Source organism: Triticum aestivum, chromosome 1B (assembly GCF_018294505.1).
Source record: "Triticum aestivum cultivar Chinese Spring chromosome 1B, IWGSC CS RefSeq v2.1, whole genome shotgun sequence".
Lineage (NCBI taxonomy): Eukaryota > Viridiplantae > Streptophyta > Magnoliopsida > Poales > Poaceae > Triticum > Triticum aestivum.
In genome coordinates this window covers 1,917,227-1,940,558 of record NC_057795.1, presented here as the reverse complement: position 1 = coordinate 1,940,558, position 23,332 = coordinate 1,917,227, and the positions used below count along the sequence as shown (strand labels likewise).

The 23,332-nt window shown below is 45.0% G+C and overlaps 1 protein-coding gene and 1 pseudogene across 4 annotated transcripts; one reads left to right on the top strand and one right to left on the bottom strand.

Moving 5' to 3' along the window:
• LOC123102122 (uncharacterized) overlaps nt 1–5,383 on the bottom strand; it is a 22,596-nt pseudogene extending 17,213 nt beyond the window's left edge.
• Nucleotides 5,384–12,697: 7,314 nt separating this feature from the next.
• On the top strand, nt 12,698–16,363 carry LOC123102477 (disease resistance protein Pik-2). Of its 4 annotated transcripts, XM_044523860.1 has the most exons (4): nt 12,700–13,659; nt 13,998–14,851; nt 14,918–15,952; nt 16,050–16,363. In XM_044523860.1, exons 1-4 carry the CDS (start codon nt 12,833–12,835, stop codon nt 16,064–16,066), a joined length of 2,733 nt encoding a protein of 910 aa, XP_044379795.1. In that variant the 5' UTR covers nt 12,700–12,832; the 3' UTR covers nt 16,067–16,363. The 4 variants fall into 4 exon arrangements, with proteins under 4 accessions (XP_044379807.1, XP_044379804.1, XP_044379795.1 ...); XM_044523872.1 differs by lacking the exon at nt 16,050–16,363 and having other exon boundaries at nt 12,698–13,659; nt 13,998–14,990; nt 15,176–15,602; XM_044523869.1 differs by lacking the exon at nt 16,050–16,363 and having other exon boundaries at nt 12,698–13,659; nt 13,998–14,990; nt 15,170–15,602.
• The last annotated feature ends 6,969 nt before the right edge of the window (nt 16,364–23,332 follow it).

Below are 23,332 nucleotides of genomic sequence, written 5' to 3'. Positions count from 1 at the left end.
TATATGCATAACGTGTACAATGTGTAGTATCGTAAAATACCAGTAAGCGAAAAAGAATTAAAATGGAAACACAAAATTAAATGAAAAAGAAATCATAAAACTAAAACCCCCCAAACCTTATAGTATCGGTTGGTCTTACCAACCGGTACTAAAGGGCTCCAGGCCCCCGGAGCTGGCTCGTGCCACATGGTTGCCCTTTAGCACCGGTTCGTGCTGAACCGGTACTAAAGGGGGGGCCTTTAGTGACCACACTTTAGTGCCGGTTATGGAACCGACACTAAAGGGCCTTACGAACCGGTGCTATTGCCCGGTTCTGCACTAGTGGAATTGAGTTTGTGAGTTATGAAAAGAAGCACCATATTTTCAATGTGAAATTAAAGTATGTCGTCTACATGCTATCCTCATACATAATGTCCACAGCTTACGTATAACCACATAAATTAAGACTTCAAACTAACAATAAAAATTTCCCAAGAACTTAACTAGGGTGCGCCCCTAGTTTCTCTCACATATAAGAAGAAAATATTTATTAATTCAATTAATAAGAAATATGCATCCAAGTTCAGGTTGGAGATAACTTAGTCAAGGGTGGTGAGATTGTATAGCCACTCTCCCACATAAGTAAGCTGGGTTTTCTGTCCTCATATATATGGCCATGTAAGTTTGCATTTTCCCATTCATCAAAATGAATAGGGGCATGCTCGATTCTCTGTAATGGAAAGACTATGTACAATAAACCCAAAGTAGTCAGACCCTTCTCCGGACCGTGTGCAAGTGGGAGCTACGTGTACCGAGCTGTCCTTTTTTGTAAATCGCGATGATGTCCTGATGCTCGGACAGTCAAAAAGAAATGTTGCTTGATCCATGTGTACCCAATTTTTCCTTTCCTCCTTTCAATGTGTTACCAAGAATTATACTTCTTATTAGGCAATAGGAAGGAAAAGTAGATTCAGTCATGGACCATTTATTTCTTACCAATCATGTATTGAACAATGTTTTTCAAAATACTCCATATTGCACAAAATTTTCCAGCTAATATCATGATTTCAATCTGGTTAAACAAAAACTTATTTGTGGGATTTTGAAATGCTAAATATTGGCGCAACATGACAATGCTTCAGATGTTGTGTGTTCCATCTATCAGAGGTTCAAATCCTACTTTTCATACTTATAATGTTGTAGAATCTCTAAGTATTTTAGCTAAAATGTAGAGTCTGTGGTGGATTTGTTGCTAAAATTGGCAGAGAGTGATATTATGTTGCATCTTAAAAGAGAAGCAAGTAATGCATTGGTTTCGAAGTACAACTTGTATTTTCAAAAGAAGACCTAATTTGTGCTTACCTTGTCAACATCGTGATACCCCTTCTTTCCGGTGAGTATCTCTAGGATTATTAAACCGAGACTATAGATATCAAGCCGGTACGAATGCCGGTATCTGATTTCAGTACTGTCAAAAAATTCTGGTGCTGTATATCCACTGCATAATTATATATCCATGTGATTGGTTAATCAGCAAGGTAATGCATGTGTTAGTACAAGTCATAGCATCATTTTTTTTTAATTTTCAATAGGCTTAGCAAACTTACATCGTTCCTCCTTTCCCGGTAAAAACTCGGCTTTGCATTTCTTTAAAGCACCTTGATAGACCAAAATCAGCAATTTTTGGTACAAGATTAGCATCCAACAGTATATTTGCGGGCTTTAAATCTAAGTGGACAATATTATGCTGATGAAGATGGTGTAACCCCTGACAAATTCCTGTGATAATTTGAAAATGGTCTCTCCACTTCGGTCTGTGAGATGTATCTACAAAAGGAAGAAGATAAAGGAAGTTTAGTATTATTTGACATACTTCCTATCAAATCTTTAATATTGGGATGCTGAATGATATGATCTTTAGTAATGGAAAAAGAGATTAAACAAAAATGTACATGCATGCCACATGATCCTACCAGTGATATACTCATAAAGATTCCCATTAGGAAGATACTCGAAGCAGAGCAACCTTTGGTGTACATCAGCCATGATGAATTTTTCATTGCACCTTTCCATACTCCCTTGTCTGTCAGCACAGTATCCCAGAAACCATACTATATTTTTGTGTTTCACCATCATGAGACATTCAACTTCTTGGTGGAATTCCTTTTCATCCATAAGCGTATTGGTCACCTCTTCACGGCCATAGTGGTACTCACAAGCTTTCCCTACAGTGAGAATATGCCTTGCCAGCAACAACTTCAGTTTGCAGATTAAGTTTGATCAAGACCGGGGCAGCTACTGTACCTTATAAACCACCGCAAACCCACCACTCCCAATTTCCTGCTCCACAGAGAAACCATTTGTGATTTGTTCCAGAAGTGACAGAGGCAGGGGCTTGGGCTCTGCCGTTTCATTACGTAGCATGGACTCCAGGTCCCTTGGTGTGATGGTAGATCGGCGATGCATTTGCAATTAAACGCCAAAGTAGTCCTGAAACAAGAGTAAGCGCGTTATTTGACAGTAGTACTACAAAAGTTTCATTCCTCGCTTGCGTACGGTAGATCTTCCAGTCTATGCAAAAGTTGTCAAATCAATGGAGGCTAGAGCTTGAGATGATTAATCGTATCGTACCCAAGAGATTTTGCATAAGATTTCAGTTTCTACTAGTGGAAGAATCACAGGAATCACCTCCCCTGAGGTAATTAATGGACCCAACCACAGGCGGAGGACCCGGTAGGGCGAGGTTGGGCGCCCGCCCTACGTTGATTTTGTACGATGCAATTTGTACAGGTATACGCATCGCTGGATCGCTGGCTGGCTGGCTCCTGGTTGCCTCGCTAGGTAAAAAAAGGAGAAAAGGGAATGGGCCATCGAGCGAACGCAGGCCGCATTATTTGGGCCCTCAGTGCGACTATGTGGTGCAGCAGTTTCCCATCCGACTGGTGCATTCTTTTCCCTCAAAAAAAAAGACCGGTGCATTCTTTTATCCTTAAAAAGGACAGCAGTTTCCCGATTCCCTCTCATCCGCTGGCTTGATTTTTCTTCACCGCCCCGATTGCTCTCTATGCACGCCTTGGTGAGAAGCGGGCGGCTGTGTGCTGCTATTGTGGTCAGCGACTGAGAGAGAGATTGGGATGGGACAAATTGTGAAAGATCGAGTGATGAGAGAGGCTTAGGCTGGGATTGGGATTTCTACTGATTAGCTATTTTTTTATGTGTGCGAGAGAGATGTGCTTATTACTGTAATTTGTGCGGCTGTTGTCGGCGTTTTTTCCAGTGAATGGGAAACGTAGAAATCTAGCAGATGGGTAAGAAAAGAAAGGGTACAACAAAGGTAAGAGTAAAGGTGCAAATTTATGGAAAAATAGATTTCTAAATTTGTGATCTGTGTGGTAAAATAGTGTGACAATGTACAATTCAGTGATCTTAGTGGTATTTTCATATTATGAATGGCGGCATATTATAATTTAATTTACGCCTTAGTGTCCGCCCCACCTCAAATTTTTTTCGTCCTCCGCCACTGGACCCAACTAAAGCAAATTTAATCTGAAGAATCTGCTTCCAAGGAAACTTTGGTAATTACCTGTAAATGGAGGCTAGAGCTTGAGATGATATCGAGATTTTTGGATGTCAGCTCGGGCAGTTTCCGATTCGATATCTGGGTATTCCCATACACTATCGGCGTTTAACTATCGCTGAGTGGAAGCATGTGGAAGAGAGACTTCAGAAACGTCTTGCCAGTTGGAAGGCCAAACTCTTGTCTTACGGGGACGTTTGATCTTGATCAATTCTGTCCTAAGCAACATGGTTCTTTATATGTTGTCATTCTTCCACCTACCGAAAGGGGTTCTCCAGAGACTAGATTACTTTAGATCCAGATTTTTTTGGCAGTGCGATAATGAATCCAAGAAATATAGATTGGCTAGGTGGAGCATATTTTGCAGACCTAAAAGTCAAGGGGGGCTGGGAATTCAAGACCTTGAGATAAAAAATATTGCTCTTCTCAGCAAGTGGGTTTACAAACTACTCTCTGAGAATGGGGTATGGCAAGAGATCATTCGCAACAAGTATGTGGGATCAAATGCCATTTCTCAAGTTCATTGGAAACCCTGGGATTCACACTTTTGGAGTGGCGTGATGAAGGCCAAGGAATTCTTTTTCCAATTTGGGACCTTCTCGGTTAGGGATGGTTCTCAGGTTCGATTCTGGGAAGACACCTGGCTAGGGAATAACCCACTAATGGTGCAATATCCGAACTTGTACAAGATTGTCAGACATAAATTTGTCACGATCAAACAAGTTTTAGGACAACAAAACCCTGATATTTCTTTCCGTAGGGACCTTCTTGGCCCTCGCCTGGCAGCATGGAATGAATTATTCACTCGTCTGGAGGACATTCAACTGTCAGGTGAGCCGGACGTCTTTTGATGGAAAAGAATGGCAAATTTTCGGTCAAATCTATGTATGATGCAATGGTTCATTGTGATGTTCCAGTTGATAACAGGAAATTGTGGAAGCTAAAAATTCCTCTAAGAGTGCAGATTTTCCTCTGGTTTCTACATAGAGGAGTCATCCTAACTAGAGATAATCTGGCACGACGAAACTGGCATGGTTCTAAGACATGTGTCTTTTGCCAACATGACGAGACTATTAGACACTTATTCTTTGAGTGCAAATTCGCTCGGGCAGTTTGGGCCATAGTTCAAGTAGCTTCTAATTTATACCCACCACGTAGTGCACGGAATATGTTTGGCAACTGGTTGCGGGGTATTGATAAACAATTTTCTTCACACATTCTCGTGGGAGCGGCGGCATTATGCTAGGCATTGTGGCTTACCAGGAATGATGTGATCTTTAATAACAAATGTGTCTCATCTCCTATGCAGGTTATTCATGTTTGTAGACGATGGCTCCGTACTTGGTCTATCCTGCAGAGGCCGGAGGACAGAGACCTTTTTATGATGGCGTCTACACGGCTGGAGCATTCGGCCAGGGAGGGTTTCTACCCCCATGGATGGCGGTGTGATCTACGGATAGGATCTACCGCACCTTAGCCTCGACATGATTTATTTGCTTCGATTTGTACCGGATTATTTTTATTCTTAGGGCACTCTTGACTTTTTGGCTGTGTGCATCTAGCTATGCAGAGGCCGGGCTTTCTTTCGATGCGATTGTATCACCTTGATATATCTATTCAATGAAATATCCTTTATTGAAAAAAGGTCAAAGAGAGCGAGCACTCACCTCGATGGTCGCCGCAAAGGAGCCTCCCTGATAGCGTGATCGCCGCCGGGGAAGAGACCAAACCTTGGAAGAGACTACCGGAGCGGCGGAGTCGGGGATGGGAGCGAGGCCGCTGCGGCGACGACGGACGACTACTCGGTTTATTTACGTGTGGTTTCATGATTTTTTATGCGTTACCATCTCTTTCTTTTTTGGACGTGTCTACCGGGCGGCTGGTGGCTCGATAGTAATCCGTGGCAGCCTCTCCATTTTTAGTATGTTTTTGTCTTAATCAAACAAAATTAGGAATTAATTTATCCTCCTAGCAAGAAAAAGACAAAGACTATACGACATGTTTAAGCAGAATTGCAAAAGCGCACATACGAGGATGTGTGAACGCATTTAATTTAATTTTTTTTTGAAAAACCATAACTTTTGAACGAAACATCGAAATTAAGATCCGCTTTCACTGCTGAAATCCCCGCGATGTCCTCTTCAAAACTAGATCCCACATGGATATGTTTCGACAAACTTTTTTTTTGTGCAATTTTGTCCCTATTGTGCAACGGGCTAGTTGTTGATGTGCAACTACCTAATAGGTGATGTGCAATTTTCTCTTTATCCATGGATGTGCAGTTTTTAATGATGACACCTCACCTCAAACTACTCACTATCAAGTGAGTTGTGCAACTTCGTCTGCTACCCCAGCCAACTGCTTAGTAGTCGATGTGCAACTCTTCTCCTCGAGTTGGAAGTGCAATTTTCACTGTTTGCTACCTCGGTCAACTGCCAAGCAGTGGATGTACAACTTCAGAAATTGTCCCAGCCAACTACCTAACGGTTGATCTGCAAGTGTAACTTTTCCCCATAGCCGTGGATGTGTAGTTTTCATTGCTAGCACCCCTTTTCACCCATCCCAACTAGTGAGATGTGTATCTTGAGGGTCTCACCTGTAGACAACTTTTCTCCACCCTCATTGTCTTTGTGCATTTTTTTCACCATTCAACAAATCCATGTCAGTGAGATGTGCAACTTTATCTGTTGCCCTGGCCAACTGCGTAGCAGATTCTGTGCAACTACTTCTATAGCCCCTGCCAACTGAAACTACATATACACAAGTATGGAGGGAAAGGAGTTTCCCGTCGACTACTAAAAAGTTAGCTCAAACAACAGAGTAAGTTGCACATATAACTGGTAGGGGTAGGTGGGGGCATGGTATGGCGATAATGAAAAATTATATCATCCATCAATAGAGAAGGGAATGGTTGCACATCGACTAGTAGGTTGGACGAGTCTTTCTGCCAACAAACATCAATATTTGTGCAACTAGACTACATTGCCGCGCCAACTGAGTATATGTGTGTAACTAGTCCTGCCAACTAAACATCAATGTGTGTGTAACTAGACTACATTGCCGCCCCAACTGAGCATGTGTGTGAGTAACTAGTCCTGCCAATTAAACATCAATGTGTGTGCAACTAGACTACATGCCGCGCCAACTGAGCATATGTGTGTGCCAACAATCCTGCCAAGTAAACATCAATTTATGTGCAACTAGACTACATTGCCGCGCCAACTGATCATATGTGTGTGCCAATAGTCGTGCCAACAAACATCAATGTTTGTGCAACTAGATTACATTGCCGCGCCAACTAAGCATATGTGTGTAACTCCTGCCAACTAAATACTAATGTGTGTGCAACTAGACTACATTGTTGCGTCAATTGCGCATATGTGTGTGCAACTAGTGTCCTGCTAACTAAACATCTCTGTGTGTGCAACTCTACGGTCATGCATGTGCCAACTAGAACTACTATGTGTGCAACAACAACTACTCTGGATGTCAACAAAAAATAGTAAACAATAGATCAACTTAATACAACTGTTTTTTTTTCCGCCAAAAGCAGCTGATAACAAACAACTATTGGATCCCGTCAACCATGTTTCCAAGGGCAACAATTGCATAATGGATAGTGAGCTAACGTGGACGTCCTGGTACTCACTCAAATGGGCAAGGTTCAAATAAACAAGTCTGCTAGAACATTTAGATCAACAAAGGATCAACAGAAGGCCGCAAACTCATAGCTGTAGATTACAACACATGTGTCCGAGCAAATTCGTAGCTATACATTACAACACATATGTCGGAGCACTCAGCAGACTAAACATTGATCGTCAATCCATGATCTGAGTCTGCTCGAAGCTGAAACCTGTAGAAACACAACACAACACACCAGGCGTGGCAGCCTGTGGCGGCTCAAGTAGTGGGGACGGGGGCGTGCGGCGGCCGGGACAGATGGGGTCCGCGAGGTGCTGCGAGCAGCTCATCTGGACGGGTCGCGACAGTGGATGGACCGGCTGGTCGCTTTGGCGGGCGCAGACGGCGGCTTGTGTGGTTGGCGAGATGTGTAAGCACTTTTTTAGATTTTAGGTTCTTTTTTTTAGTTGATTTTATGCGTTATCTTTTTCTATGGATGTGGTTGGGTCAACCAAGTCTCGGACTCTCAGTCCACTATTCTGCTGCCTTTTTTTTTTAAGAGAAGCCTATTCTGCTGCTAGTCGGGTGCGACGGTGAATAATAGTAATCTACGAGCTAACCAAAGAAAAACAAATAGGCTAGAAAATCTCAAAAAATCAGAATATCTGACCATTAATTTAATACACTATAGTTTTATAGCCACTGGATTAACTTGAGTGGAAATATTACCACCATTGCCGTTATAATGAAATGACTTGAAATAATAACTGTGTACCTACACATGTGTGGCATGAAGCAATCCGGCCATGATGTTTTTAACGACCTGCACACCTACCCTACGCAAACAAACACAACACCACCCCAGACGCACGAATCACTATGCGGGATCCAACGATATAGGAGGTGACTAAGAAATTGCGAAATCTCAGCTGAATTACGTTAAGCAAAAACCATATTAGTAATGATAGCTGTGAGCACCAGTGGCGCTCTCCAAAAGCGCCGAGACAGGCCTCCCTCTATCATTTTTTATAGAAGCCTAATTAATCCTTTAAAGACATTTTTGTGAGCTCTTCAAGGCGTTTTTCTAACACCTACAATACTGCAGCGACTCATGGTTTGATCTAACAAGAAACCACCAATTACATTCTCAAAAGAAAACACCATCCTGTATAAATAAACAAGCACCCCGATGAAGTTCTCTTTTCTCCTTATCGTTGCATTTAGATGGTCCAACGCCGCCCAGTCTTAGCGCTGATGGTATGCACATAACGTAAAAAAAAAAGATTCACCCATGTTCAATCATACAAAAAATAGAAAGAGAAAACGTCCACATAGAGGCAGCTCCTATCAGCATCGTAGATCCCCCCAAAATATCAGCGTCATGTGGAAAACTTTTCCGGACGTATTAGAGCAAATACAATAGAGCTGAGTCAGCGGGCTATAAGAAATAAACTAGTATATTTCTGCTTAGTTGGAGGAAAGAGAAGAGGAGAGAGAAGGTAAGCGGGCTCTTCGTGAAGAGCCAGCTCTAGCACGTGCTCCTAGGCACTTTGTGAGAATGAAAGGTGGATCACATAAAGTAGTACACTTTTTTAATCTACTATTGTACATGTTGGCTATAAGATGAGTTGTACATGACATGACACTGGCTTATAGCCAACAGCTGGCTATACTATTAACCATGCTCTTATTCTTTTCCACACAGAGGACGCTTGGAAATAGTGCATGCATTAATTGTACGACCACATCACATAGCTAGATCTATTGGGAAACTTGCTTGCAGTCATCATCTCATCATGGACAGGGTTTTATCTCCTGGATCAGGTACTTCCTCGGTTTTTATTTGCTCTGCATACTAGACTGGGCTGAAGTCAAACTTCAATTTTTTGAAAAAGTTTATAAAAAACAATATAAACTTGTTTGAGCAAGTTGACTGAAGTTAAACTTCGTAAAGTTGGCTAAAGGGTCTTATCTCCTTCATGTATGCTTGTCCTCCTTCAGTTGTGGTTGCAAGCAGATCTAGAGAAGTCGAGCTGCCCCTAGAGTCGATGACTTAAAGCAGAACCTTCAATCTATTGCCAATGACTGCAATGGTGCTGACTGGTAGCGATACATGTAGAGTTTATCGGTCTTCTAATTTAGTCTATTTGTTGATGACTTTGACCTTGTTGCCTCATATCTCTTTAAATAATTGTATGCTTGTATGCATCCATATATGCACAAGCCAAGAGGTGTAACCCTGCTTCTAAAAGAAATAAGAAACAATTAATTAGAGGAAAATGTCGACTAGAGCTACTTACCAAAACGAATTGACGTTGACATGGTGGTCACCACTAACCATGGTACAACTTGACTCGAGGAAGTAGCATACAGGGTGCGGTTGAGCGGGCTCCTGTCAGCATCATCTATGCTCCAAAACAATCAGCATCATCTTGAAAAAAAAATATGTGTACACTTTTCTTCTCTTGTATGGGAACGTTGGATGCTTGGAAATAGTACATGCATTAGTCGTAGGACCATTGTACCTAGCTAGAACTATTGCTTGGCCCGCGCACGGCTGGTGACCGTTGATGTGTTTTTACTTGCCATCGCTGCCTCATGGGTAGTGAGTCTTATGTCCTCCATCGGACCAAGCATTCATGATCATGTATGGACGGCCTCCGTCACTCTATGGTTGCAAGTAGATTGAGAAAATTCGGGATGCATCTAGAGTTGAGGACTTATCCGATGTCTATTATTGAAAATCGCACTCCACAACAGAACCTTCAGTTATTATTGAAATGTTCTATTACCTATGGACTGGAAATGTGTACTGACCGGTAGCATAGGTTTAGACTTGGAGACATGTCTTGGAACTGAGATGAACCGAACCCAGTGCAACGAACTGGGTTCTGCTATGGAAGAAGGCTCTGTCAACGAAGTTGCTGCTGTCGCCCATGGCCATGGATCTCTCGACGATCGGATAAGTCCGGCTGCTGATTGCCGTTATGTTCCAGATTATTTATCTTCCCTCGAAGACGCCACCATGAACGTTTATTTCGTTATCCTTCTCTAGTTCAAATATTTGGGTAGATATTTCTCAAAAGATTAAAAAAATCCATAATTCGTATATCAATCTGTATACATCTCCATTTCATGATTAGCATACTGCCAGTGTCAATTGTAGGACTACAGCAACTAGCTAGAATTATTGAACAAATTCCAGGCTGTTGGCGATGTTCACTTTTGCCATCGTTTCCCCATCGATGGGTCTCATCTCGTGAATCTGACAGATCATCCATGTATGGTTGTCCTCCTTCATTTGTGGTGGCAAGCAGATGGTGAACAGTCAAGATGCCCCTAGAGTCGACGCAACTGCTAACATGGAATCAAATAGCGAAATCACTTTTGCAATAGAACCTTCCATTACTGTCTGACTCTTTTTTTCTTTCAAAAAGGAGGATGACCCCCGGCCTCTGCATCTGGGCGATGCATACGGCCACTTTATTAATTATTCTCACAAGACCTTACAAAGTCATACAACAATAAGACTAAAGCCACCGTCTAAGCAACAACTATCGCTACACCTATCCAATTGATGAAGGGACGTTGATAGCCTGGGCCTAATGACAAATAGACATCGCAGCCAGACCTAACATCTAAGACCTCAGACCCCAACCTAGCCACTTGCCGGGTCTAGGGCACACACTGGTCCGGCGTGCTCTCAGAGGCCGCCGCCGCCAACTGCCACCACTCCATCTTCAAGAATTGTACTGATGCATGAACCTTGCAAGGTCTAGCTATCGTCGACGCCACCACGGCGCCCAACGGCACCTCCTCCCTGCGCGTAAATAGCTGAGCACGTCGCGGTCGCCACTGATATACCTTAGCGCCATGCTGCCAAGTACCACCAGCTGACACATCTTGAAGTCTTTGGAAGATCTGTCGTGCGTGGCACCTGCTGACCAGGCATGACAAAGCGTAGCACCTGTCGGTCAGGCATGACTTGACATCTTAAACGAAACTCCGTGCAAGACGAAACCGCTCCACCTCCTGCCCCTGACTTCCAGCGCTACTCCGCAAACGATGCTCTCAAGAGAAAAACGACACCGCAGTGCCGCCATCGTCCGATCTGGAACACCAGATCCTAGGGTTTCCCCGGAGCAGCACGAGTGGGTCGACATTAGTTACACGACGATGCCTCCATCAAGGTAACGGCGAGAACGCCGCCATCGCCTGTCGTCGGCTCGGTTTTCACCGGCAACCATGTCTCCCCTGCTCGCAGCCGGGACAAGATGATGGATCTCGAGAGCCGATCACCAAGTCTCTGACCAGCCATCTCTGGAAGAAGATGACCACCACGTCCACCAGCTTCACCACGCCGGGCACGTGTCGCCGCCGGCACCCCCATGGTGCCTAGAGGCCGACAAGCCCCGACGAACACCACGCCTCGCCATCCGCCATGGCCCAGACCCAGGCACCACCAGATCCAGATCGGATCGGGGTCAAGGGACCCAAGCCGCAGCCGCCGCGGAGGCAGCACCACTGGACGGTGCCCTGCCCTCCACCCCGCCGTAGGACCGAGTCATCGCCGGAGCTCCGCCGCTCCACGCCGCCAAGTCGCCGCCGGAAGAACTCGTGCCGCCGCCAGGGAAGAGAGAGAGAGAGACACGCCAGGGAGAGGCCCCGCCGCTGCCGGCACTGCCTGGGCTTTGCCCGGCTGTGTCCCTCGGCGACGGCGAGGGGGAAGGGAGGGTGTTTGAGGGCCGGCGGCAGGGAGCTAGGGTTCCCCCGAGTCGCCTCAGAGAGGGACGCGGGGGACGGGAGGGAGGGTACGACCAAAGTGGAGCAATGAGCCTGTCTGACTCTATTGCCTAGAATGTGTGATGACCGGTAGCGGTAAGTGTAGAATTTATCAAGTCTTATAATTTATGCTGCTTTGTTCATGACTTCCATGGTGTCGCCTCACATAAATCTTAGTAATTTTATGATTGTATGCATCCATAGATGCCAAGGTCGGTAGGTTTAACCCTCCTTCTCGAAAAAGAAAGAAAGAAAAAAAAATCCACTAGGACTACTTACCAAGATGAATTCAAGTAGAACATTACATGTGACACGGTGGTCACTACTTGACTCGAGGAAGTAGCATCCAAGGGTGCGGTAGAGAGGCTCCTATCAGCATCATATATCTTCCAAATAAATCAGCGTCACGAGGAAAAAAATATTTGAAGAATTTTCTCTCCTGTAAAAAAAAGACCAGTCTTATCTTCTAAATCAGACCAAGCATTCATGATCAGATATGGATGGCCTTCATTTTTTGATGGCAAGCAGACGTAGAAAAGTCTGATTACACATACAACGCATTTTCTAATTACACACACCTAATCGTGAAGAAAAATCACTCAATCACAGTTTGAAACTTTAGCTAGAAAACCATGCCCATGTGATGTGTGAGGATGGACCACGCTGCTCCAAATCTTATCTCCTTGGCACTGTTAACCCACGTAAGGGATTGACGGCTCATAGCACATGGAGTGTTGCACCACCACCATCCATTTGTAGCTGGATCCCCATCAATCCACCATCTCCTCCGTTTCTCCAGCTCTAGCATTAGAACCAACAAGCACAACTTTTCCACCACCGCAAGAAAACACACCCCTCCTCGTCCAAGCCATGGAGGCCGCCATGATCCCCTTGATCAAGAAGCTCGGCGGCCTACTCGCGGATGAGTACAACCTGGAGACACGCGTGAGGAAAGGCGTCGAGTCTCTGATAATAGAGTTGGAGATGATGCACGCCGTTCTGCGCAAGATTGGTGACAAGCCGCCGGAGCAGTTCGACGAGCAGGTCCTCATCTGGGCGGGCAAAGTGAGGGACCTCTCCTACCGCATGGAGGATGCCGTCGACAGTTTCGTCGTGCGCGTGGAGGACGACGGCCATGACCGTGGCTCCACCAACATGAAGAACAGAGTCAAGAAGTTCCTCAAAAGGGCCACCAAACTGTTTACCAAGGGTAAGGCTCTTCATCAGATCTCCGATGACATTGAAGAAGCTCAGCGGCTCGCCAAGGAGTTGGGTGACCTGCGCCAAAGGTATATGATTGACGCGCACGCCAGCGCTAATGGTGATGCCATTGACCCTCGTCTGAAGGCGGTGTACAAAGATGTCACAGAACTTGTTGGGATAGATCACATCAGAGATGGGCTGATTGAAAATCTGTGTGGTTGTGATGAGAGATCCAAGGACCAATTAAGGACCATGTCTATTGTTGGATTTGGCGGACTGGGCAAAACAACTCTGGCCAAAGCAGTGTATGACAAGATCAAAGTGCAGTTTCACAGTCGAGCTTTTGTTTCCGTTTCTCGGAATCCTGACATGACCAAGATATTCAAGAAGATATTATATGAACTTGACAAGAGCAAGTATGCAACCATCAACGAAGCTGCTAGGGACAATGAACAACTCATCGATGAAATGAGAATGTTTCTTCAGGACAAGAGGTATGTACGCACCAGCAAGTGATTATTAAAGAGAAAAGCGTGCAATGCTAGTGAATAGCGTGTCCCAGATTAGTTTTATTAAAGAGAAAAGTATATTTTTCGTTCTTAAAAATTTACGATAATTAAGAGGTATGTACGCTGCTATTAGGCCTTACTTTTGTGTTTTATATGCATCTTCTAATCAAGCAATATGTATATGTTTCTAACCGATTAATCTTCTTTATAAATTTCTTGAGCTGGCAATACCTTCTCTTAATTAATTTGGTGTTGACTTCTAAACAAAACATAATCATATCTATATTGGTTGATTTGCAAACTAATGCTCAGAAAAAATACAGGTACCTTATTGTAATTGACGACATATGGGATGAAGAAGCATGGGAATTTATCAAGTGTGCTTTCTCTGACAATTGTCTTGGTAGTCGAGTAATGACTACGACCCGCATAGGCAGTATCTCTAAAGCATGTTGTTCTTCTGGTGAAGATATAATATATCATATGAAACGTCTTACTGATGATGACTCCAGAAAACTCTTCTACAAAAGAATATTTCCTCAAGGAAGTAAGTGTCCTGCTGAATTGGAGCCAGTATCTAGAGAAATCTTAAAGAAATGTGGTGGAGTACCACTAGCGATCATTACTATTGCTAGTATTTTAGCTAATAATGGTCAGGATCAATGGATAAAGCCAAAGTATCACTGGGACAACATACTTGGCTCTATTGGTCGTGGACTCGCAGAAGGTGGTAGTGCAAACGATATGCATAGAATATTGTCCTTTAGTTATTACGATTTACCTTCTCATCTGAAGGCTTGTTTGCTATATCTCAGTATATTTCCAGAGGATTTTGAGATAAGGAGAAAACGACTGATATGGATGTGGATAGCCGAAGGCTTGGTGCAAGATGGAAAAAAACAAACTGGACTATTTGAGCTCGGAGAGAGTTACTTCAATGAACTCGCAAATAGAAACTTGATTCAACCAATACATGTTGATGATACAGGCAAGGCGAAAGCTTGTCGCGTCCATGATATGCTTCTTGATCTCCTATGTTCCCTGTCCAGTGAAGTAAACTTTGTTACTATATTAGATGGTACTCAGCAAAGCAAACATATTTCACACAACAAGAGTCGCAGATTATCTTTTCAAAATAGCATGTCAAAGCTCACCACCCATGGGGTCGATGCAACAAGTATGTCACAAGTGAGGTCTGTTGTTCTCTTTAGAACTGATACTGATCTGATCCGCACTGTTTCAGGCTTTCATGTTTTACGTGTATTGGATTTAGAAGGTTGTGATCTTCGAAAAAATCGCCAACATATTGATCTCAGGTATGTTGAGAATTTATTACACCTAAGATATCTGGGGCTGAGAAAAACTTTTCTTGGTGAGCTCCCTGTGGAAATAGGGAAGCTAAAGTATTTGGAGACACTCGACTTAGCAGAAAATGGGTCAAGTGTAGCAACGATTCCATCAAGTGTTGTCTGTCTAAGACGTTTGATGTTCCTAGATGCAGGCAAAGCGGTATTACCCGTTGGGATCGGGAACCTGACGTCCTTAGAAGAGTTGACTGGAAAATTGGTGGATATGAAAGAGCTAGGGCAATTGGTCAAGCTGAGAGTGCTATACCTTTACTGGAATGGGGACGATGAGAGCATGTGTAATTCTTTGCAGCTGTCCTTGGGCAAGCTGCAGAAAATGCAGAGTCTAACAATTTTCAATGTAGGGGATGCAAGGTCTGATGTCAGCTGGGATGGTTGGGTGCCCACCCCACAGCTTCGGTATCTCTTGTTTAGATGTTGCACCACCACATTGCCTAGGTGGGTTAATTCATCATCGTTTCCCCTCCTCTCCTCCATGAGTATTTCAGTGGACAGAATCCGGCCAGAAGTTGACATTCAAATCCTCGGGACGCTTCCCGCTCTTTGTCTTCTCTGGCTGTTGACCAGCAAACATCAGCACACTTGTGTCAAAACATTTGTCGTTGGCGCTAATGCATTCCGGTGTTTGAGAGAGTGCAGCTTCTTTGGTTTTCTCACGGGGCCATCAATGTTTCCACGAGGAGCTATGCCAAGGCTTGAATTCCTTATGTTCTCAGCCCGAGCGTCGGATATTGTCGGCGGTGACCTGGATGTCAGCATGGGGCATCTCCCTTTCCTCCGGCATGTCATGGTTTACCTGTGGCTTGAGGAAGGCAGCTCTTTAGATAAGTTTAAGGAGGAAGCGGATGTTGTACTGAGGCATGCACTGGACATCCATCCCAACCGTCCCACCCTTGAGACCTATAAGGATGGTGAGTCCTTTCTCTCAGCTTTCTTCTCTAGATTTTGGCTTAATTCTTTTTCTCAAAACAATATGCATGCTCAGTCCTTTTTTTGTTGGTTTCTCAGCTTTTTATAACCAATGACGACGACGTTCAAGCTCCGGTTGCTGCTGTGCCAAATTCTGAAGCTGTGTATGTGCGACTTGCGGTAAACGTCTTACCGATCCTGGTAGATGTGTTGCGTGTTATATAGAGGGGTTGCGAGCCCAATCACGCGTACAAAGTTGTTAGGAGATTTACATCTTGGAAAGGAAGAAAGGCTAGAGATAAGAAGATAAAGATTACAAGATATTCATCTAACCAACTACTCCTTCGGTGGTGAACTCCTCCTTGTACACGCCATGTACCCGCAATGATATCATGTTTGACACCCTCCCTTAATCACAACTTCGTTAGGTTGAGATTATGCTTGAAGTCTTCAAAACTTCTTGTAGGCAATGCTTTGGTAAAACCATCAGCAACTTGGTCTTGAGAATGAATGAACCGAATATCCAAAAGCTTATTTGCAACTCTTTCTCGAACAAAGTGAAAATCTATTTCAATGTGCTTGGTTTTAGCATGAAAGACTGGATTTGCTGACAGATAGGTAGCTCCTAGATTGTCACACCACAAACATGGAGCTCTAGTGCTTCTTATACCAAGTTCCTTTAAGATTGACTGTACCCATATGATCTCTGCTGTTGCATTAGCCAATGCTTTGTACTCTGCCTCTGTACTGGATCTTGAAATTGTAGCTTGCTTTCTGGCACTCCAAGATATCAAATTTGGTCCAAAGAATACCGCAAAACCACCAGTTGAGCGTCTATCATCTAGACACCCAGCCCAGCCTGAGTCAGAAAAGGCACTGACAAGTGTGGAGGATGACTTGCTGAAGTTTAGACCAATGCTCAAAGTGCTTTTCACATATCTTACTATACGTTTTGTAGCAGTCATATGAACAGTGGTAGGTGCATGAAGAAACTGGCATACTTTATTGACAGCAAAAGAAATATCTGGTCTAGTCAATGTTAAGTATTGAAGTGCACCTACCAAGCTCCTATATTTTGTACCATTTTCTGAATTCAGAGGCTCTCCTTCAACAAGAGACAATTTTTCTGTGCTAGACAAAGGAGTGGGTGCAGACTTACAACTTTGCAAACCAGCCTTTTTTACCAAGTCTGTTGCATACTATTCTTGAGAGAGGTGAAGACCATCCTTGTGTTGCTTGACCTCAATACCAAGAAAGTAGTGTAAATCTCCTAGATCCTTTAGAGCAAATTCTGCACTTAAATCCTTCAACAGTGCTGTTATTGCTTCATCAGATGAACTTGTTACAATTATATCATCAACATAAATGAGAACAAATATGGATATTCTTGACTTGTTATAGATAAATAACGAAGTGTCAGACTTTGAGGGAACAAAACCAAGTGTTTGCATCTTTTGACTGAGACGAGAATACCATGCTCTTGGGGCCTGTTTCAGTCCATACAATGCCTTGTCAAGCTTGCACACATGAAGTGCTGCACGTGCATTTACAAACCCAGGTGGTTGTTTCATGTAAACCTCTTCTTCCAGAACACCATGAAGAAACGCGTTCTGAACATCTAGCTGACGTAGACTCCATCCCCTGGACACAACAATGGACAAAACAAGACGAATAGTAGCAGCTTTTACAACTGGACTAAACGTGTCCTCATAGTCAATGCCATACCGTTGTTTAAAGCCCTTTGCAACGAGTCTAGCTTTGTAACGATCAATGGTTCCATCAGCTTTCCTTTTTATCCTAAAAACCCACTTACGGTCAATAAGATTTTTACCTCGTTGAGGAGGAACCAAGTGCCATGTTCTGTTCTTCTCAAGTGCCATGATTTCATCATTCATTGCTTTTCTCCAACATGCATCTCCCAAAGCATCTTCAAGGGTATTTGGCTCTCCTGGTTCACCTGTTGAACACACCAGCGCATATTTTGTAATATGTTTATAATCAATAGGTTTAATTACCCCTTGCTGAAGTCGTGTTCGTCGCGAAGTAGCAAGCAGGGGCTCTGCAGGGTGCTCCGGCGCAGAGAATCCCGGGTCTGACGCAGGTTGATCCCGCCCTGATCCCGAGGAGGATCCTTCCAGGGGGCCCGAGCCGGCAGCACGCACAGGCGATGTTGGAGGCGGATTCTCTGTGGCTGTTGACCGAGGTGCAAGCGGCAATTTGGCCGCAGAAGATCTAGGCCTGAGTAAATCATCATGGCCCAATGATTGCCGCCTGGGCCCCGGGCTGACAGGACCTGACCCCGCATCCGCCTGGCCAGCCGCGGCGCGCCGCTTGTAGACGCGCAGTTGGCCATCTTGCTGGACCCGGCCTAGACCAGACCCAGCCGGCCGATTGTCGGGCGCGGACTCGCGCGTGCGAGAGGAGTTGCTGCGGCCTGCCGGGGTCTGCCGCGTGGCTGGCGCAGATTTGTCTGCATGGCCACCTGATGCTAGCCCATCCGTGCGCCCGCCTGCAGCTGTCGGGACTGGCGCATCCGGATCGCTGTCAGACGCGGATCCCGGAGAGGATCAACTGCGCTGTTGCAGCACCTGCGCCGATCCCGAAGAGGATCTGTCCCCTAGACAAGGACACATGAAATATCGCCCTGTTGACCCATTTTCTTCGCCATTTTCTGGGATTTGAACACCACTGTTTTCTGCATTATCACAAAGCTCAAGGAGACTATCAGTAGGGTTAGTCAACATATGATCACAATTTGTAATACCCCCTTGATCATAGCCAGAGAGATGAGAGGGTAGGAGCAAAATTTCCTTGCGGAGGAGTGCGCCGGCATTGGGATGGAGATCCGCAAAGGGAAACTTGGTCTCATCAAAAAAACATCGCGAGAGATGTAAACCCTACCAGTGGAGATGTCGAGGCACTTAACACCTTTGTGTTGTGCACTATAACCAAGAAAAGCACGCTGTTTTGATCTAAACATAAGCTTGCGATTGTTGTAAGGACGAAGATTGGGCCAACAAGCACAGCCAAAGACACGGAGAGAGGTGTAGTATGGTTTTGTGTGGAGGAGGCGTTCCATGGGTGTTTCATTGTTGATGACACGGCTAGGTAGCATGTTAATGATGTGAACAGCTTTAAGAAAAGCCTCATCCCAAAATTTGAGGGGCATGGAGGCTCCGGCTAGGAGGGCCAAGCCAACCTCTACAATGTGCCTATGCTTGCGTTCGGCCGACCCATTTTGTTGGTGAGCATGCGGGCATGACACATGGTGAGATATGTCTATGCTTTGGAAGAAGGAATTAAGTTTCTCCTATTCCCCTCCCCAATTGGATTGGACAGTAAGAATCTTACTATCAAACTTTCTTTCAACAAGTGCTTGAAAGTTTTGAAAAACTTGAAACACATCCGATCTTTTCTTAAGGAGACAGATCCATGAAAATTTGCTATAGTCATCGATGAAACTCACATAATACGTGTGTCTACCAATAGAAGAGGGTGCAGGCCCCCACACATCAGAAAAGATCAATTGCAAAGGTTTGGTGGAGACACTAGTAGATATAGGGTATGGTAATTGATGAATTTTAGCACACTGACATGAATCACAAATAGTTTCAATGTTTTGCTCACCAACAAACGGGAGCTTATTTTTCCTAAGTAGTTTTTCAACTAAAGAAAAAGAGGCATGTCCTAAATGATCGTGCCATCGTGTGGACGAAAGCTTGATAGCACCACAAGCTTGTTTATTGAATCTTCTAAACTCCGGAATCAACGGGTAGAGCCCTCGAACGCATCTACCTTGATAGAGAACTTTCTTTGTGGCCTGATCCTTGATCAAAAAGAAATAAGGATGAAACTCGAGGAAAACATGATTGTCAATGGCAATTCTATGAACTGAGAGAAGCTTTTTGTGAGCACTAGGAACATGCAAGATTCTTTTAAGATGAATTTTACGACTAGGGGTATTAAAAATTGAATGACCAATGTGACGTATGCCCATACCTTCGCCACTGGCCGTGTGAATTTGGTCCTTGCCACGATATTTTTCTTTCATGGTGACTTTCTCTAGCTCATTGCTGATGTGGTTGGTGGCGCCACTGTCCCCATACCAGTTTGTGTCAACTCCATAGGAGCCATCGGCCGCAGCAGCAATTTTTTTCTTCATCTTGCGAGGAGTCACCATCATCCTCTTCATAGCGGTACCAACAATCCTTCGCCGTATGTCCAGGCTTGCCACAGATTTGGCAGCGAGGCAACTCTGGGCATGATCTGTTGGAGCTGCCATTGCCACCACCGCGGCGCCCTTTAGAGTTTCCCGAGCGGCCGCCTCCACGCGAGGTGTTGGAGTAGCCACCACCACCGGAGCCGAACCTCCCCTTGCCACGGGGAGATGAGCGCGAGCGAGAGCCACCGCCGCGGCCTCTGAACGCAGAGTTGGCTGACGATTTGAAGCCACCACCGGAGCCTTGGTACTGCGCCATGCGTTGATCAAAGTTACTGAGCATAGCGAAAAGTTCATCAAGAGTTACCGGGGTGACGCGAGCATCCAGTGCGGAGAAAAGGGGCTGATAATCTTGGTCTAGCCCGTGGATGATGTAGGACATGAGCTCATCGTCCTGGATGGGTTTGCCCACCGCGGCGAGTTCATCGGCGAGACCTCTCATGTTGGCGAAGAAGGAGGCCACTGATTGATTTCCCTTCTGCGCATTGATCAGTGCTGTACGGATGTTGTTGACGCGGCTAAGTGACTGCGACAAGAACATGCTCGCCAGTGCCACCCACAGTTCGCGCGCCGTGGTGATCGTGGTCACCGTGACGAGCACCTCCTTGGAGTGGTTTTGGAGCAGGTATCCTAGGACCTGCTGGTCCTCCCTCACCCAAAGTGGATGAAAGGGATTTGGCCCAGTCGTCTCCTTGCCGGTGGCGTCTTTGCTGATGAGGACCTTGGCCGGCCCAGTCGCCGTGCCGTCGACGTAGTGGAAGACGCCGGCGCCCCGCAGCTGCGGCGTGATCTGGGTCCGCCACAAGACATAGTTGGTGCGGGAGAGCTTCTCCGGGACTCCACCGCTGAGCGGCGACTGGAAGGAGGCGGAGGAGGAAGACATGGCTGCGCACTTGATGGAGATAGGTAGGCTAGGGTTTAGTGGAAGAAGAAGGCTCTGTATACCATATGCGACTTGCGGTAAACGTCTTACCGATCCTGGTAGACGTGTTGCGTGTTATATAGAGGGGTTGCGAGCCGAATCACGCATACAAAGTTGTTAGGAGATTTACATCTTGGAAAGGAAGAAAGGCTAGAGATAAGAAGATAAAGATTACAAGATATTCATCTAACCAACTACTCCTTCGGTGGTGAACTCCTCCTTGTACACGCCATGTACCCGCAATGATATCATGTTTGACAGTGTAAGCCATAGGTTTGCACTGAATTATTAATTCCTCTTACTCCTCAAGAGCCTTATCTAAACTTGCTCCAAATTCCCCACGCCAGGCCACCCCGGTCCCGCAATTCCTGCAGAATCCACGATGACGGCGTCCCCGTCTTCCCAGGCAGATGGCTTACTTCGCCTCTGCCCCCTCCCGCGATATCCAGCCCTTCGTCCGCCTTTTCCTCCCCGGCGAGCTCGCCAAGCACGTCGTCTCCTGGGGCACCAAGGTCGTCACCTCTGCTTGGCCGGTTCTTGTCTTCTCAGAGAGTCCTTGTCTCCTGCTTTTTCGTGGTATTTGAATCCATGGTACGCTCTAGTTACATGTTGGACTGTGTCATGTTCGGAACAACGCAGTTATGTCAAGTCTGGAGATATAATAATGTTTTTGATTCTTGCCTGTATGAATCTGGAACCGGACAGATGTCACTTTTTTACTATGATCTTGTTTTATTTATTTATTTTGTCCTAATTTAGGCATGCCTTCTTAGTTTGGTCTATTCAGTTAATTTTTTTTTCAGAAAAGAAATCTCTTTAGTTAAGGCTTTTGAACTTGCACAGATGTTGGTCGGTGATGACCTACAAGTATAGGGGATCTATCGTAGTCCTTTCGATAAGTAAGAGTGTCAAACCCAATGAGGAGCAGAAGGAAATGATAAGCGTTTTTCAGCAAGGTATTCTCTGCAAGTACTGAAATAAGTGGTAACAGATAGTTTTGTGATAAGATAAATTGTAACGAGCAACAAGTAACAAAAGTAAATAAAGTGCAGCAAGGTGGCCCAATCCTTTTTGTAGCAAAGGACAAGCCTGGACAAACTCTTATAATAGGAAAAGCGCTCCCGAGGACATATGAGAATATCGTCAAGCTAGTTTTCATCACACTCATATGATTCACGTTCGGTACTTTGATAATTTGATATGTGGGTGGACCGGTGCTTGGGTGCTATTCTTACTTGAACAAGCATCCCACTTATGATTAACCTCTATTGCAAGCATCCGCAACTACAACAAAAGTATTAAGGTAAACCTAACCATAGCATGAAACATATGGATCCAAATCAGCCCCTTACGAAGCAACGCATAAACTAGGGTTTAAGCTTCTGTCACTCTAGCAACCCATCATCTACTTATTACTTCCCAACGCCTTCCTCTAGGCCCAAATAATGGTGAAGTGTTATGTAGTCGACGTTCACATAACACCACTAGAGGTTAGACAACATACATCTTATCAAAATATCGAACGAATACCAAATTCACATGACTACTAATAGCAAGACTTCTCCCTTGTCCTCAGGAACAAACGTAACTACTCACAAAGCATATTCATGGTCATAATCAGAGGGGTAATAATGTGCATAAAGGATCTGAATATATGATCTTCCACCAAATAAACCAACTAGCATCAACTACAAGTAGTAATCAACACTAGTAGCAACCTACTAGCACCAATCCCGGACTTGGAGACAAGAAGTGGATACAAGAGATGAACTAGGGTTTGGAGATGAGATGGTGCTGGTGAAGATGTTGATGGAGATTGCCCTCTCCCGATGAGAGGAGCGTTGGTGATGGCGATGGTGATGATTTCCCCCTCCCGGAGGGAAGTGTCCCTGGCAGAACAGCTCTGCCAGAGCCCTAGATTGGTTCCGCCAACACTAGTAGAAAAAGGACCTAATATGAGACACATTAGTGCCGGTTTGATTTTGAGCCGACACTAATGTGTCCAATAGTGCCGGTTCCAACGGCTAGCTGGCCGTTCTCATTAGTACCAGTTCGTGGCGAACCTTTAGCACCGGTTCGTGCCACGAACCGGTACTAAAGAGAGTGGTGGCAGGGTGTTGTCAGTCTGGGGCCCCTCCAGCACCTTTAGTACCGGTTCGTGGCATGAACCGGTACTAAAGGTCGACCTACATAAACCCTTCGTCCACCCGAGCCACTCTATTCTTCCCCTTTCCCCTCACT

Excerpts from the sequence above, each read along its gene's own strand:
- LOC123102477 (XM_044523852.1), top strand. The coding sequence starts at position 12,833 with ATGGAGGCCGCCATGATCCCCTTGATCAAGAAGCTCGGCGGCCTACTC. Across the intron at positions 13,660-13,997 it reads ATGTTTCTTCAGGACAAGAG|GTACCTTATTGTAATTGACG; the intron begins GTATGTACGCAC and ends GAAAAAATACAG.